Raw genomic sequence first — 15,811 nt, forward strand, 5'->3', positions numbered from 1 at the left:
GGTATTAGCTCAGGGCCAATCTTCCTCACCAAAAAAAAAAAAAAGCAAGAAATAAAACTATGTGTGAAACATCTCATCTATTAAAAATATGTCAAGGATAAAATAAGAAACACTGACATGCTAAAAATAGTTATGTTAGAATGCCTTGGAAATACAAATTTGCTTACTCTAAATTTTCTTAAGTGTATTTCTGTTATTTTAATAGTGAAAAGAGGTAAAATTATCTTTTTAGGAAAAAGTATAAATTTTATAATTCTCTCAAAGCTGAACAGCAAGTCACTGATGCTACCAAACAGTAAACATTTCAATATTTTTTAATCACTGTAAAAATAAATACTAACCTTCCAGCTAGCAGTACAATGCCAATCTCCACTTTCACTTTTATCCCAGACCTAAAGGAAAATAAAAGACAGATATTTTATACAAAGAATTCCTACAAATTAATATGAAAAACATTAAGACTGACTCAGTACTAGGGCAAAGGAAGTGAACACAAATTTAAAACAGAATACAACCAGTAAGCAAATATTTATTCATCCAATCAAGTATTTATTGAGATTCCTGGATGTCTCAGACACTGGACTAAGCACCAAGGGGTCAAGGAATCTGCACTCTAAAACATACTAGAGAGAATTACAGTTACAGTCAAGTCTTGGTTTTTGTAGTTGTTATGTTCTACAATGTTGCAGTGAAAGTGAATTAGCAAATACTGAACCATTGCTCGTAGCGGAAATACAAGGTAAGACTCATAGGAACCTCTGGTCACAACATATTTGTCAATTAATCAATACGAAACCTTGTTTTATGCATCTGGTTTTTTTTGGTTTTCTTGTTTTTTTCCCCGAGCAAGATTAGCCCTGAGCTAACATCTGCCAATCCTCCTCTCTTTGCTGAGGAAGACTGGCCCTGAGCTAACATCCATACCCATCTTCCTCTACTTTATGTGTGGGATGCCTACCACAGCATGGCATGCCACGTGGTGCCATGTCCTCACCCAGGATCCGAACCTGCGAACCCGGGGCCGCCAAAGCAGAATGTGTGCACTTAACTGCTGTGCCACCGGGCCGGCCCCCTATGTATCTGTTTAAAGACACTTTATTTAGTATACGTTACTGATTCACTAACATTGAAATCATAGCCAACACACTATAACTCATGCCTGAATGAAGCTTCCCTGACACACGTATTGTCTCCATAGGGCACATCACAGCCTTCTTGCACTTAGGAATGCTAGGGAACACTTCAGCACTACACTTGGGGACCATTTTAGACAGTGAAATCACCAAAAAAAGAACAAAAATGTGAAAAACATGGTGCTACATAAACAATGAGGAGGATACTTGTTTACAGAATGAGAACCAAAATAAGATGGTAGAGTGTCTCCTGTTCAACCTCAGCTGGAAACACACACATCAGGCAACTCCAATTTTTTGCCACTCTGCTGATGTCAGCAAATAATCGCGAGTATTGATTTTGAGGTTACAAATAAATTTCAGAGAACAGGAGAATTCACAAACACAGAATTTGTAAATAATGAGGACCAATTGTATATGTAACAAACAAGCAAAATATCAAATCTTACTACTCATAAAAATATAGATTACAATAACAAGATGAGATTTTAACCTGTTAAAAATGTGATAAACAGTATGGTGACTCTTCAAAAAACTAAAATTAGAATTACCATATGTTGCAGCAATTCCACTTCTGGGTATACACACACAAAGAGATATTTGCACACCTACATTCATAGCGGCATTATTCACAATAGCTAAAACATAGACGGCACCCCAAGCCCATCAACAAATGAATGATAAGCAAAATGTGGTATATACAATAAACACAATAGAAATTCAGCCTTAAAAAGGAAGCAAATTCTGACATATGCTACAACACGTACAAACTTTGAAGATGTTATGCTAAGTGAAAATAAAAAAACAAATATTGTATGATTCCACTTATATGAGGTACCTAGAGTAGCCAAATTAATAGAGACAGAAAGCAGAACGGTGGTTGCTGAGGCATGGGGGACACGGAGAACGGGAAGTTATTGTTTAATGGGTACAGAGTTTCACTTTTGCAAAATGAAAAAGTTCTGGAGATGGATGGTGGTGATGGTTGCACAAAGATATGAATGTACTTGCTAGCACTGAACCGTACTTTTTTTTTTTTTTTTGAGGAAGATTAGCCCTGAGCTAACTACTGCCAATCCTCCTCTTTTTGCTGAGGGAGACTGGCCCTGAGCTAACATCTGTGCCCATCTTCCTCTGCTTTATACATAGGACACCTACCACAGCATGACTTTTGCCAAGCGGTGCCATGTCCGCACCCGGGATCTGAACCGGCAAACCCTGGGCCACCGAGAAGCAGAATGTGTGCACTCTACCATTGCGCCACCAGGCCAGCCCCCGTACTCTTAAAAATAGTTAAGACGGCAAGTTTTACGTTATGTATATTTTACCACAATAAAAAGAATTAAAGAAAAATATGTAATGATAATGCCGGAAATAAACAGCAATGCTATCAAATCAATACTCTCAGGGGTAGTGTAAAATTGTACAACGCAATTTACCAATTCTTCTCAAAAGCTTTTAAAATATTCGCTAATTTCTCTACTGGAATGAGCCCAAGGAAATAATCCTAAATATATAAAAAACTAAATTAATGAAGATTTTCATTGTAACATACTTCTCAGAGACAAAGCCTACAAACTGAAAGATCTACTAAAAAATTCAGTAATGAGTGGATAAGGAAAAAATGTGTGGACTATTCAGTTAACAGACATTAATTTATGCGATATTCACAACAGCCAAAACATGCAGATGAATGGATAAACAAAATGTGGTGTAGGCATACAACAAACTATTATTCAATCTTAAAAAAGAAATTCTGAGGGCCAGCCTGGTGGCGCAGCAGTTAAGTTCACACGTTCTGCTTCAGGGGCCCCAGCGTTCACTAGTTCAGATCCCAGGTGCGGACGTGGCATCGCTTGTCAAGCCATGTTGTGGTAGACATCCCACATATAAAGTAGAGGAAGATGAGCATGGATGTTAGCTCAAGCTAGTCGTCCTTAACAAAAAGAGGACTGGTGGCAGATGTTAGCTCAGGGCTAATCTTCCTCAAAAAATAAATAAATTCTGATACATGCTACAAATACAGATGAGCCTTGAAAACATCATGGTAAGTGAAATAAATCAGACACAGAAGGACAAATATTGTACGATTCCATTTACATCAGGTACCCAGAACAGTCAAATTTACAAAGAATTAGAGGACGACCAGGGGCTAGGGGCAGTGAGGAGGAGGGAGTTACTGAGTACAGTTTCAGTTTAGGATGAAGAAAAAATTCCAAAGATGTATAATGGTAATGGTACACAACAATGTAAATGTGCTTAATGCCACTGAACTGCAATGTACACTTAAAAATGGTTAATTTACCACAATAAAAAAAAACCTAAACCAAGTGATTCTAAACGTTTTACGTGTTACACTATAGTTATTTGATGGATTTGGCGGCACTACTCTTTGAAAACAAAGAACGAGTTATAATAACTATCTTTGAGGGATCACTGGTATCAAACTTGACTGTGAAAAACAAGGAGTAAAAAGCATCTTTCAGATTTTCAGTTATTTTGGAATTGTCGAGAATGCAAATAATCCACACTCCAGCTTTGATCTTCAAGTCTATTACCATTTACCTTAAATCTCTGAGGTTCCTAAATCCCAAATAGCATCTCATATCACAGAAGCTCTGCTTGTCAGAGCAGTCTACACACGTGTACAGGAACTTTAAGAAACAAAAACTCCACTTCCTCCTTAACAAGCAGAGAACTTCACTCGATATAATGGATTTGTATTGTTCTTTCATCGCGAATCAAGGTGCGCTTTCTATTGAACACAAGGAGAGAACAATCTGCCCACGTGGGATGAGGTACACAGAACTTGAGACACACCCGCGACCTGAAGGCACTACAGGTGCCAAGGCAAAGTCCTCCCTGAACAAGTGTGGTAAGGCACGTCAGCTACTCCAAAAACTGCGCGGTCGGACAAACTCCTACTGGGGATTAAGCAGGGGGCGGTGGGGGAAGAGGGGAGTCCCACGCTCTCGCCTACGTGGACCGGAGTCTCAGTACACCGGAATCCCGCGTGCTCACAGCGTCTCCGCAGCGGCGGGAGCGCGCACGTGGCCACCACGGCCGCCCGCCCTGCCCGCTCGGCGCAGGCGCACGGCCGCGCGACCACCCGGCAGCGGCTGTGACCCCACAATACAGCAGTGAGGATGGCGGAGCCGGCCAGCAGGCCCGGGCTTGCCCAGCTACCCTGAGCTCCAGGCCTCGTACGTGACGGCGCGCCTCAAAATTGGGAGTAGTCCCCACTTGCACGCGCCCGTCCCCCAGCTCAGACAGCAGGACGCACACGTTCCCACTCCCCCGCCTTCCGGGCGCGGCCCCGCCCGAAGGTTCCGCGCACACCTTGACGCTTTGGTCGCTGGAGCAGGTCGCCATCCGCCGCCCGTGGAAGTCGAAAGAGACATCATGGATGAGGTCCTTGTGGTCCGCCGCGATGCTGCGCGCCACAAACATGGCTTCCGCCGGGCCCGCGCTTCCTCCGTCCGCCCCTCCCGTTTCCAAAGAGGGCGGCCGCAGGCGCGCGGACCGCGACACACCGGGACCCGCCGCCGGGGCGCGCACGGCGCGTGCTCTGCGCGCGCCCGCGCCCCGCCCCCCGGCCCGTCATGCCCCGCGAGGCCGAAGCGACTGCGCCTGCTCTCTAAAAAGAAGCGGTGGGGAGCCCACCGGCTGCGTTCCGTGGGTTGGTGTTGCCGGGCTTTAATGAAAGTTAAAGGAACTCATTGTTGAAGGAATGAAATTGAGAACAATGTAAAAGTTAAAAGTGCCATGTACAGTCCTCGACCCTGAGTCAGTTTTGGTCAACATTTCGTTGTGTTTCCCCTGAGACATCGGCTGAGTGCTTGGAGCTACTGGAGAAGATAGACGTGGATTTGGTCAGCGGCAGAGCTTTGCTGCGACAACTTCCAGGAGCAAGGAAGTGAAACGTAGGGTGAAGGAGTTAAAGTTTCCCTGCATTAGGATGAAACTGTGCCTGTACCTACAAGGTTAACTGGGAAACAGAGTAACCAAAGTTTCTGAGCTTGTCTTGCAGCACAGTGGGAGAACGCTGATAAGAGAGTAGGTTGCTGACACCTTTCTGCCTAAGCATCACGCAGGATCACTGAGAAGCTGCAGGATCACTGAGAAGCTACGATGACCGATTGTGAGCTTCACACGTCATAGACTAAAGATCCACCGCATGCCAACTTAGGACCGCCACCCCCCTGCGTTTGCACGTGACCTGTGAAGAACTATGAAAGTCGCCGCTGCGCAGAGGACTCTTAGAACTTCAGCCCCCAAGGCCACATGCTCCCCTCCCCATCTTATTCTCACAACATGCTTTGGAAAAACACTTAGAACTGCACCTAGGCAAGCTAACTATAACTGATAGAAAGAATAACTTGATAGCAGAAAATTTATATCCTATGCCGAAACTTTTCCTTCTGTCCCAGATAGGAAAGTAACTGAGTTTTCTTAGATTCCTCAGGAATGTGGCATTCAACAGATCCAGTACAGAGAGGCGCCCAACGTTCTTTGGTGATCCATCACCTGACATTCCCGAGTCCCCTCCCCAGCCCTGTTTGCCTTATATAAGTTATTTCCAAATTAGTTCCCTTTAAGATGGGTTTTTTAAAAAAATTGTGCTTTGCATTTAGTGTGCTTTGCAGATAGGTAAATACTGTTTTAAAGTAAAGCTTAGAGACAGTAAACGTCAGTGGTTGCGAGCGATTATCTGGGAATTGAATAGGTGAAGCACCGGAGTTTTTTTTTTAACAGACTATTTTTTAGAGCAGTTTTAGGTTCACGGTAAAACTGAGCAAAAATACCTAGAGTTCTCATATGCAGATGATCCCTAACTTAACAATGGTTGAGGGTTCAACTCAGGATTTTTTTACTTTACAGTGGTGTGAAAGCGATATGCATTCAGTAGAAAGTGTACTGAATTTTCACAAACTGAACACATCCGTGCAGCCATCACTGGATTGAGAAACAGAACATGACCGGTGCCCCAGAAGCTCTCCTTATGCTCCCTTCTGGTCATTACACCCCTGCCCCAAGGGTAACCACCATCTTCATTTCTAACAGCGTAAGTTAGTGTAATAGTTAATGTTACGTGTCAGTTTGCTTAGGCTGTGGTGCCCGGTGTTTGCTCAAACACTAGTCTAGATGTTACTGTGAAGATATTTGGTACATGTGATTAATATCTACAATCACCTGATTTTAAGTGAAAGCGATTACCCTCAATGTAGATGTGCATCGTCCGTTCAGTTGAAAGTCTTAAGAGCAAAGACTGAAGTTTCCCAGGGAAAGGAGGGAACTCTTCCCCAAGACAATAACAGAGAAGTTGTGCCTGAGTTTCCAGTCGACCTGCCTACCTGCCCTATGGATCGCAAACTCAAGACTACAACATCGACTCCCACCTGAGTTTTCAGCCCGCCAGCCTGTTCTACAGATTCCAGAGTTGCCAGCCCTAACAGTCACATAAAACAATTCCCTGAAATATATGGAGAGATATATATTGGTCCTGTATTTCTGGAGAACACTGACTATTATAGATTTTGATAGCAAGTGTGTCTAGAGGAAGAGAATCTTAAGGGTGAATTTTCTCAATTCGTTCTGTGGTTTCTGGAAATGGTTCCCTACTCTGATTAAATTTAAAGGCACTGAGGACTCTATTTCCAGTGGTAAAGGAGCACCAATAGTCCATAGCATGATGTGGCAATAGAGATACCCAAAATATCAACATTGGATACTCCTACTCAAATACCTATGAGAAGCAAGGTTCTGAGTGACCATATATTTGATAACTTAGAATATTTTTGTTAAACTAGTGAATATAATGAGACTGGCTGGTTGCTTTTAGCTGTACTAGAAAAGTAGATAAAGAAAAGGATGAGCTGAGGGCTTCAAATTCCCAGCTCAAGCACCACATAACTGACTAGAAAGTTTCTACGTCTGCTCTGAAAGAACCACTTATGTCCTATCACCATAGAGCTGAGATTTCTGAAAACCAAAACGAGGGTCTCACCCTACAAGTGGTTGAATTACAACACAAATTGAATTCTCAGCCTCACAGGAAACCTCTGCTGGATTGAAAAAAAACAAAAACAAGATCCTGAAAATTGGAATGGTGACGTAAGGGCAGATCCTGGTGAAGCTGGGGACACTGAACCTTAAATTCTGTGAGTCGCCCTTGCCAGTAGAAGCAACACTTCCACTCCAACATCTGAGGATGTTGACCCTGCTTTGCCTGAGGAGCCTGTAATGGGCTCTTCTGAGGTAATCACCTTGTAAGACGCTGCTGATTCCCCTCAGGACTCACCCCAGGCACCCCTCTTTGCTTCTAGAACTGTAGCAAAACTCAAGTCCCAGCAAGCCTGAAAAGATGAGGTACAAGGTTTGACCCATGAGGAGGTGCACCATGCTCCAAAAGAACTGCATTATTTTTTCCAATTTATACAGTATATTATATACTGTATTATATTACATTATACAATTATAATTATATATATAGTATATATTATATTATACAATGTATATTGTGGCAGTGGATATTAAGAGGGTGGGAGAATGATGGAGGGTAGATAAAGTAGGATTGGGCTGAATTTATTGATATGAACCTACTAAGCAGAGGTTCTGGATTCAATGTTGTAACTCAAGGGGTTAGACAGGACTCTAACTGGTTGGCTGGTTTGTTGGTTGGTTGTTTGGTTGGCTGGCTGAAACATGGACCAAAAAGTGATCCACAATAAATGAAGAAATGTCAGAACTGCCTTGGTATACTGTAAAGGAAGGGATCCAAAGGCATAGTGAGATTGGAATGTTAGAGTGTATTTATCATGTAAGACCTGCTCACCCACTCCGGGAGGGTCTGGAGGACACACCTTTCACCATGACTGTGAGAAATAAATTTGTCAAAGGAGTCCCAACATCCTTGGAGAACTCCTTGGGTCACTTTTCTCTGTAGGTCAGAAATTACAGTGGGAACTGCTGCTGCTAAACTGGAATTCTTAAACACAATGGGGATAATTGGATCTGGAGATAGCAGGATAATTGCCAAAGACAAGGTGGGACTGGTAACCATCATAGATGGCAGATTCAAAGCAGTAATCAGAATAGTCTTACTGACAGAAATCTATGGTATTGGTTAGTTGATCTAGTGTCCCTAGAAGAAAATAGATGGGCAGTCTACTAAATTCTTCTTCATTCTGTATAAATGGAAGGGGTCTAGATCAAGATCACAAAAGCCCAACTGATACTGTAAAAACAGAGTCACAGCCTTTCAGTCAATTCCAGACTCGGCCTAGTTTACAGACCCCAAAACCCTTGAATAAAGAGGAGGCCAGATCCCCTTGAGGAAGGACCCTACCGCACTGCAAAAAATACTGCTAATATTCCTCTCTGCCTTCCCTCAGGGACCAAGGACCCTTTACCATAGTGATTATGCTTTGGGGAAAAGGAATAATTAGACTTTTCAGGAATTTCTGAACACTATCTCTCAACTGACACTAATTCCAGGAGACCCAAACATCATTGTGATACACCAGTCAGAGTAGGGCTTATGGAGATCAGGTGGCCAGAGGAGTTTTATCTCAGTTTTAGACCCATCTCACAGTGGGTCCAGTGGGTCCCCAAACCCATCCTGTGGTTATTTCCCCAGTTCTGGAATGTATAATTGGGATAGACATACCCAGCAGCTGGCAGAATCCCCACACTGTTCCCTGACCTGTGGAGGAAGTGCTATTATGCTAGGAAAGGCCAAGTGGAAGCCGCTAGAACTGCCTCTACCTAGGAAAATAGTAAACTAACAGCAATACTGTATTCCTAGGATTGCAGAGATTAGTGCTACCATCAAGGCCTTGAAGGATGCAGGGGTGATGATTCCTACCATGTCCTCATTCAACTTACCTATTTGGAATGTGCAGAAGGCAGGTGGATCTTGGGGAATGATGGTAAATCATCATAAACTTACCCAGGCAGTCATTGCAACTACAGTTGCTATTAGAGATGTGGTTCCACTGTTTGAGCAAATTAACACGTCCTCTGGTACCTCATTTGCAGCTATTGACCTGTCAAATGCTTTTTTCCCCCAATACTTGTTAATAAGAACTTCCACCAGAAGCAGTTTACTTTCAGCTGGCAAAGCCAGCAATATACTTTCACTGTTGTGTTCGTCTGCTTGGACTGCCACAATAAAATACCACAGACTGGGTGACTTAGACAACAGAAATGTATCCTCTCACAGTCCTGGAGGCTAGAAGTCCCAGGCTGAGGTGCCAGCAGATTTAATTTCTGGTGAGAGCTGTCTTCCTGGCTTGCAGACATCCACCTCACTGTGTCCTCACATGGTCTTTCTTCTAGATGCACTCAAAAAGAGAAGATCTCTGGCATCTCTTCTTCTTCTTGTAAGGACAGCAGCCTTATCAGATTAGGTCCCACCATTATGACCTCATTTAACCTTAATTACCTCCCTACAGACCCTATCTCCAAATACAATCACATTGGGCCCCCAAAATTCGTATATTGAAGTCCTAACCCCCAGGAAGGTGGTGGCTCCAATTGCAGCTGCTGTACCAGATGTGGCTTCATTGCTTGAGCAAATTAACACATTCCCTGGTACCTAGTGTGCAGTTATTGATCTGACAAATGGTTTTTTCTCTTTGCCTGCCAGTAAAGACTACCAGAAGCAGTTCGCTTTCACTTGGCAAGACCAGCAATGCACTTTCGCAGTCCTACCTCAGGGGTATATCAACTCTCCAGCCCTATGTCATAATTTAGTTTGCTGGGATCTTGATTGTCTTTCCCTTCCACAAGATATCACACTTGTCCATTACATATATGACATTATGTTGATTGAACGTAGTGAGTGAGAAGTAGCAATTACTCTTTACTTATTGGTAAGACATTATGTGTGGGAGGGTGGGAGATAAATCCAAAAATAAGTCAGGGGTCTTCCACCTCAGAGAAATTTCTAGGGGTCCAGTGGTGTGGGGCATGTCAAGATATCCCTTATAAGCTGAAAACTAAGTTGTTGCATCTGGCTCCTCCTACAAGCGAAAAGGGGTACAATACCTAGTGGACTCTGGATTTTGGAGGCAACATACTCCTCATACTGGTGTGCTAATCCAGCCCATTTACCAAGGGCCCCAAAAGCTGCTAGTTTTAAGTGGGGCCCTTGGCCCTTACTCTTGCTACACTACCTTCTCTGTTCCAGCCCCCACCTATGGCCTCATGAAGAGTTTCCTACAATCAGTTGACTGAGGAACAGAAAGCTCAGGTCAGGTATACAGATGGTTCTGCATGATATGCAGGCACTAGCCAAAAGTGGGCAGCTAAAGCACTTCTGCTAGGACATCCTTGAAGGACAGTAGTGAAGGGAAATCCTCCTGGTGTGCGGAACTTCAGCAATGTACCTGGTTGTTCATTTTACTTGGAAAGAGAAAGCGCCAGAAGTACGATTGTAAACTGATTCATGGGCTGTGGCTTGATGGTCAGGGACTTGGAAGGCACATGATTGGAAAATTGATAACAAGAAAATTTGTGGAAGAGGTATGTGGATAGACTTCTCTGAATGGGAAAAAAAACCCATGAAGTTGTTTGTGACCCATGTGAATGCTTACCAAAGGGTGATTTCAGCAGAGAAGGATTTTAATATTCAAGCGAATAGGATGACCAATTCTGTGGAGACCAGTCAGCCTCTTTTTCCAGCTACTCCCACCATCACCCAATGGGCTCATGAACAAAGTGACTTTGATGTTAGGGATGGAGGTTATGCATGGACTCAGCAATATGGATTTTCACTCACCAAGGTTGACTTGGCTATAGCCACCACTGAATGCCCAATCTGCCAGCAGCAGAGACCAATGCTGAGTCCTCAATATGGCACCATTCCCCAGGGTAATCAGCCAGCCACCTGGTGGTAAGTTGATTACATTGGACCACTTCTGTCATACAAGGGGCAGTGTTTTATTCTTATTGGGAGAGACATTTACTCTGAATATGGATTTGCCTTCCCTGCGTGCAGTGCTTCTGCCAAAATTACCATCCGTGGACATATAGAATGCCTTGTCCACTGTTGTGGTATTTCACACAGCATTGCTTCTGATCAGGGAATTCACTTAACAACAAATGAAGGATGTCACTGGGCCCATGTTCCTGGAACTCACTGGTCTTACTATGTTCCCCACCATACTGAAGCAGCACTCTTGACAGAATGGTTGGGTGGCCTTTTGAAGACTCACTTACTGTGAGAGCTAGGTGGCAGTACTCTGCAAGGCTGGGACAATGTTCTCCAGGAGGCTATATTTGCTCTGAATCAGCGTCCAACATATGGTGCTGTTTTTCCCACAGCCTGGAATCAAGGGGTGAAAATGGAAGGGGCACCACTCACTATTGCCCCTAGTGACCCACTAGCAAAATTTTTACGTCCTGTCTCTCTGCTGGTCTAGAAGTCTTAGTTTCAAAGGGAGGAATGCTTCCATCCAGAGACACAACAGTGATTTCGTTAAACTGGAAGTTAAGTCTGCTGCCCAACCACTTTGGGTTCCTCATGTCTCTGAATCAGTAGGCAAAGAGGGAATTATCGTGCTGTCTGGACTGATTGCTCATGACTGCTAAGGGAAATTTGGCTGGTGCTCCACAATGGAGGTAAGGAAGCGTATGTCTGGAACACAGGAGAACCTAAGGGTAGGGCGTCCCCTAGTATTACCATGCACTGGCATTAAGATTAATGGAAAACTTCAACAATCCAATCCAGGCAGGACTACTAATGGCAAGAATGAAGGTTTGGGTCACCCACCATGACCAGCTGAAATGTTTGTTGAAGGCAAAAGGAATACGGAAGAGGTGGTAGAAGAAGATAGGTATAAATACCAGCTATAACCGTATGACTAGTCCCAGAAATGAGGACGGTAATTGTTATGAGTATTTCTTGCTTATTTGTTTACAAATATGTTTGTGTGTGAGTGTATATAGCAAATATCTTTGTCTTCTTCCTCTCTTATTCCCTTATTATATGACATAAGGTGTATTAACTTTGTATCATTATGTTTAAGTATTGCTAATTTTTTATTATAATATTTAAGTCATAGTATATCAAGGCAAAGAGTAAACACCACTCAAGGACTTTGCATTCTCTCCTGAGGAAAGAGTTAGTGTGTTTTCAGTTGTACATAGGGTAGTTATATCATGCTAGGTGAAATTACGACCTTGTTATTGTCTCTATTTGGAGATTAAGTATGGTTTCAGGAAATATGTGTAGGTGCCAAGCTGACAAGGGGTGGACCACAGTGGTTAATTTTATGTGTCAACTTGGCTAGGCTATAGTGCCCAGTTGTTTAGTCAAATACTAGTCTAGATGTTGCTGTGAAAGTATTTTGTAGATCTGATTAACATCTATAATTAGGTGACTTTAAGTAAAGGAGATTACCCTTGATAATTTGGATGGGCCTCATCTGTTCAGCTGAAAGCCTTAAGAGCAAAGACTGAAGTTTCCCAGGAGAAAAAAGGAATTCTGCCTCAAGACTAAGACAGAAGTCCTGCCTGAGTTTCCAGCCTGTCAGCTGCCCTACAGATTTCACACTTCCAGTCTCCACAATCCCATGAGCCAATTCCTTAAAATAAATCCCTTTTAATGTATGAGGAATTTATTTTAAGGAATTGAAGGAATATATATATATTATATTGGTTTCCTTTCTCTGGAAAACTCTGATACAATTGGTTTCACTTGGGTTTGTACTTTCCGTAAGTGATACAATATATGCTGTGAGATTCATCCCTACTTGGCATGGGTCGCTCCATCCTAATACGGATGAATTGTGAAAGTAGACCATCTGTGTGGTCTAGAGCTGCTTATCCGACAGTAACCTGCAGGTGGCACTAAAACATTTGGGATAGAATTTTGAAGCACTGCAGCCCTCCACCCCCACCCTCTGGGATCCATGCAGGTGCCTGGGTGCCAGCAACCTCTGAAATTTTCCATGGTCTATAACACAGCAGACAACATATCATCAAATTGGAGAGGAAGTCTTTACATTTCTAAATTCAGTGCTTATTGGCTCAATAAACTTGAAGTGCACAGGATTTGGAGGCCTTGACAGAGTAGGCTAGGGGGCGGTTTGTGCTGAGTTCAGCGCTACAGAGTGTCCATGACTAGGAGGGATATGAGATTTCACCCTACTTTCAAGCTAATCACCAGCTGTCCCAGACTCATGGACACTGGCAGAAGCTATGTTATTACTCACGACCATAGCAGTGGCCAGAGCACCCACATTTTCTTGCACCATTTCTGTGAGCTCCGATGTGACTGTGCCAGGTGACAGCAGCATATGCAGGAGGTTGCAATTCAGAAGGATCTCTGAGCACAAGGACCCTGAATATTTGGTAATGGGCAATAAGCCTGCATACTCCTTTGTTCCCATGAGAGACACTCTATCTTCCAAGGGTGTAAGCAAACTGCCTTTTGCTCAGGAGAAAGACATTGTCTCTGTCTTCCAAGGCTGTTCATTATCAAACATTCTTGAAAAGATAAACCAGAACAAAGGGAAACCAGTGCCTTGCTTCCAAGACACGCAGAAAAGTGAGAGACCTATGGAGCATCATCTTGCAACAGGAGTGTATCGAGTGAAGGAGGTCCTTTCCCACTGGAAGGTTTGGTAAAGAAGAAAGAGATGCACCTCTAGAATTGCGAATATGGCTGCAAGTGGCATCTCTGTCTTCTGAGCATTGACATCAGTCGTCAGGGCCAAAAGGCTGCAATCTGGGAAGTTGGAGACTAGCCTGGGGTCTGCAGCCTTTTATGGCATCCCCTCTTGAACATTTGAGAAGGTGGAGATCTCCCTCTTATCTCCCTGCAGCAGGTTGTAGAGAAGGCAGTCGTGCAGGCTTCCTTTGTGTCTCTGCTCCTGAGCTTTGGAAGGGGGAACCTGTCAGGTGCAAGAGCCCAGGACAAGTTTTCCTTTCTGGCTGGGGCAGAAGAAGAGAGAGAAGATGGTACATTTGTGGCTCCAGCAGAGGCAGCTGTGGTGCTGAGAAGGGCAGAGGGATGGCAGATCCCTAGGACGCCCACCCTCCTGCACAGCTCCAACTAAGTCTTGGTGAGACTAGAGACTGTTTCCAGAACAATGGCTAGGTTCTAGAGGGAAACCCTTGCTACTCTAGCCTCTCTCTTAGTGTACGAGGAACAGCGTTAGGGGCTGGTCCATGAAGAACTCAAGCTCTTTCCTGCAAAGTGTTCAGAGGGAAGTTTTGGGTTGAACTGTAAAGAAGGTCTGTGTTTCAGAACCAAGATGTCTGTGGTTGCTGAGTGTAAAGGAAGGGAAGGTCTTCCATGTTACTTCCCTGGGATCTTTACTTCCTGTTGTAATTTGTATTATATATTAAAAGGACACAATAGGTGTAAAATTACAGGATAATGAACTTTTATTGGTAGAAAGGATATCAGAGATGGCCTAGTCCAATAGTTGATTAACTGGGATCCTGGGACTTCTCAGAGCTCCATGAATGTATTTCAGGGGTCCCACCCTCTCCTAGCGTAATGTATTTGACCCTCTGAATGTTTGTCATTTGACTGGGGATCAGACAGAACAGACTGGCCTCTGGGGTTTGGATGAGAAGAGGTTGGTGTGGCCTGGCATGGCCAGGTGTTGCTGGTATGAGGCAGTGGCCTTGAACGGGGTGAGGAAGTGGGTGTCCAGGAGTGACCAGCAGCCTTGATGTCCTCAACCATGACATGCAGGAAGGACATTTTGTAAGGTTTTATGCTGAGAATTTAAGCAACAAAATAGAAAACAGTGAAGTATCTCTATTTAGATTGCTTTGGCTAGAGTTTGAGGTTCATGTTTTGAGTCTTGGGGGAGAATGTTGCATTCTCCAAGACAGGACTCCAAGTGCCAGACTGGAGACCCTGGTCTTTACCCTATAGGCAGAGGGGAGCAACTGGTGCTCCATCAGCAAGGAAACAACACAGAAAAGTGGTATCTTAGGAATGTTCATCTGGAGGAAATTGTAAAAGTGAGAGAGTAGGAAAGGAAGAAGACTTTCTGTCAGAGCATTCTTCACCTGGCACTCGGTAAGCCCTCAAAAACATTTGAGGAGAGAGAGAGAGGGAGAGAGAGAATGCCTCATGACGAGTCCTATCAACACAGCTTGTTCCAAGAGTGACGCGGTGTTCACTTTCAGTGCTCATGCAAACGGGGAGGTGAGGATGCATGACTCTACAAATATTCTTCACTGCTGCTCTGAGTAACACTTGCACTTCCTCTTCCCCTTGTAACGGAGGGCAGTTACTGTTCTCAAGTTCTCACGTTGTAATGGGGCCTGCTGTACTGGGACCTGAGAAAGGAAATTGAGTTTTCTGTTAATACGATCACTACCCCAGGGCCTGGGTATTTGGGACAGCTGACGTGCAATGCTATCGTCTAGGGAGATGTGGAACATTTTTGAAAGGTCACTTTTAGGAAATAGTTTGAGATGGCTGTGGAACTGTCCTGAGCACTTTGAGTTTCAATATTCCAGGTGAGGAATCAGTCCTTTCTCTGACATCTCAAAAACTGCATTTTGAACAGCGCAGTGTGGTAGGCTGGATAATGGCTCCTCAGATATGTCTGCATCCTAATCCCCAGAACTTGTAAATAGGTTACCTTATATGGTAAAGGAACTGGGTAGAGGTGATTAAGTTAAGGGTCTTAAGATGGGGAGAC

At 43.8% G+C, this 15,811-nt stretch overlaps 1 protein-coding gene and 1 pseudogene across 2 annotated transcripts in view; one reads left to right on the top strand and one right to left on the bottom strand.

Annotated features, from left to right (window-relative positions):
- The window catches only part of SEH1L (SEH1 like nucleoporin), a 28,798-nt gene extending 24,051 nt beyond the window's left edge, over positions 1-4,747 (bottom strand). Inside the window, exons 1-2 of one of the 2 annotated variants that reach the window (XM_023647482.2) lie at positions 4,473-4,747; positions 342-392 (exon numbers count right to left, since the gene is read on the bottom strand). In XM_023647482.2, the coding sequence (XP_023503250.1) occupies positions 342-392; positions 4,473-4,583 (162 nt within the window). In that variant the 5' untranslated portion in view covers positions 4,584-4,747. The remainder of the gene's footprint in view (positions 1-341; positions 393-4,472) is intronic. The other variant, XM_023647481.2, reaches the window with a different exon arrangement.
- Positions 4,582-12,122, top strand: LOC138915346 (uncharacterized; annotated as a pseudogene).
- The last annotated feature ends 3,689 nt before the right edge of the window (positions 12,123-15,811 follow it).

Source organism: Equus caballus, chromosome 8 (genome assembly GCF_041296265.1).
Source record: "Equus caballus isolate H_3958 breed thoroughbred chromosome 8, TB-T2T, whole genome shotgun sequence".
Lineage (NCBI taxonomy): Eukaryota > Metazoa > Chordata > Mammalia > Perissodactyla > Equidae > Equus > Equus caballus.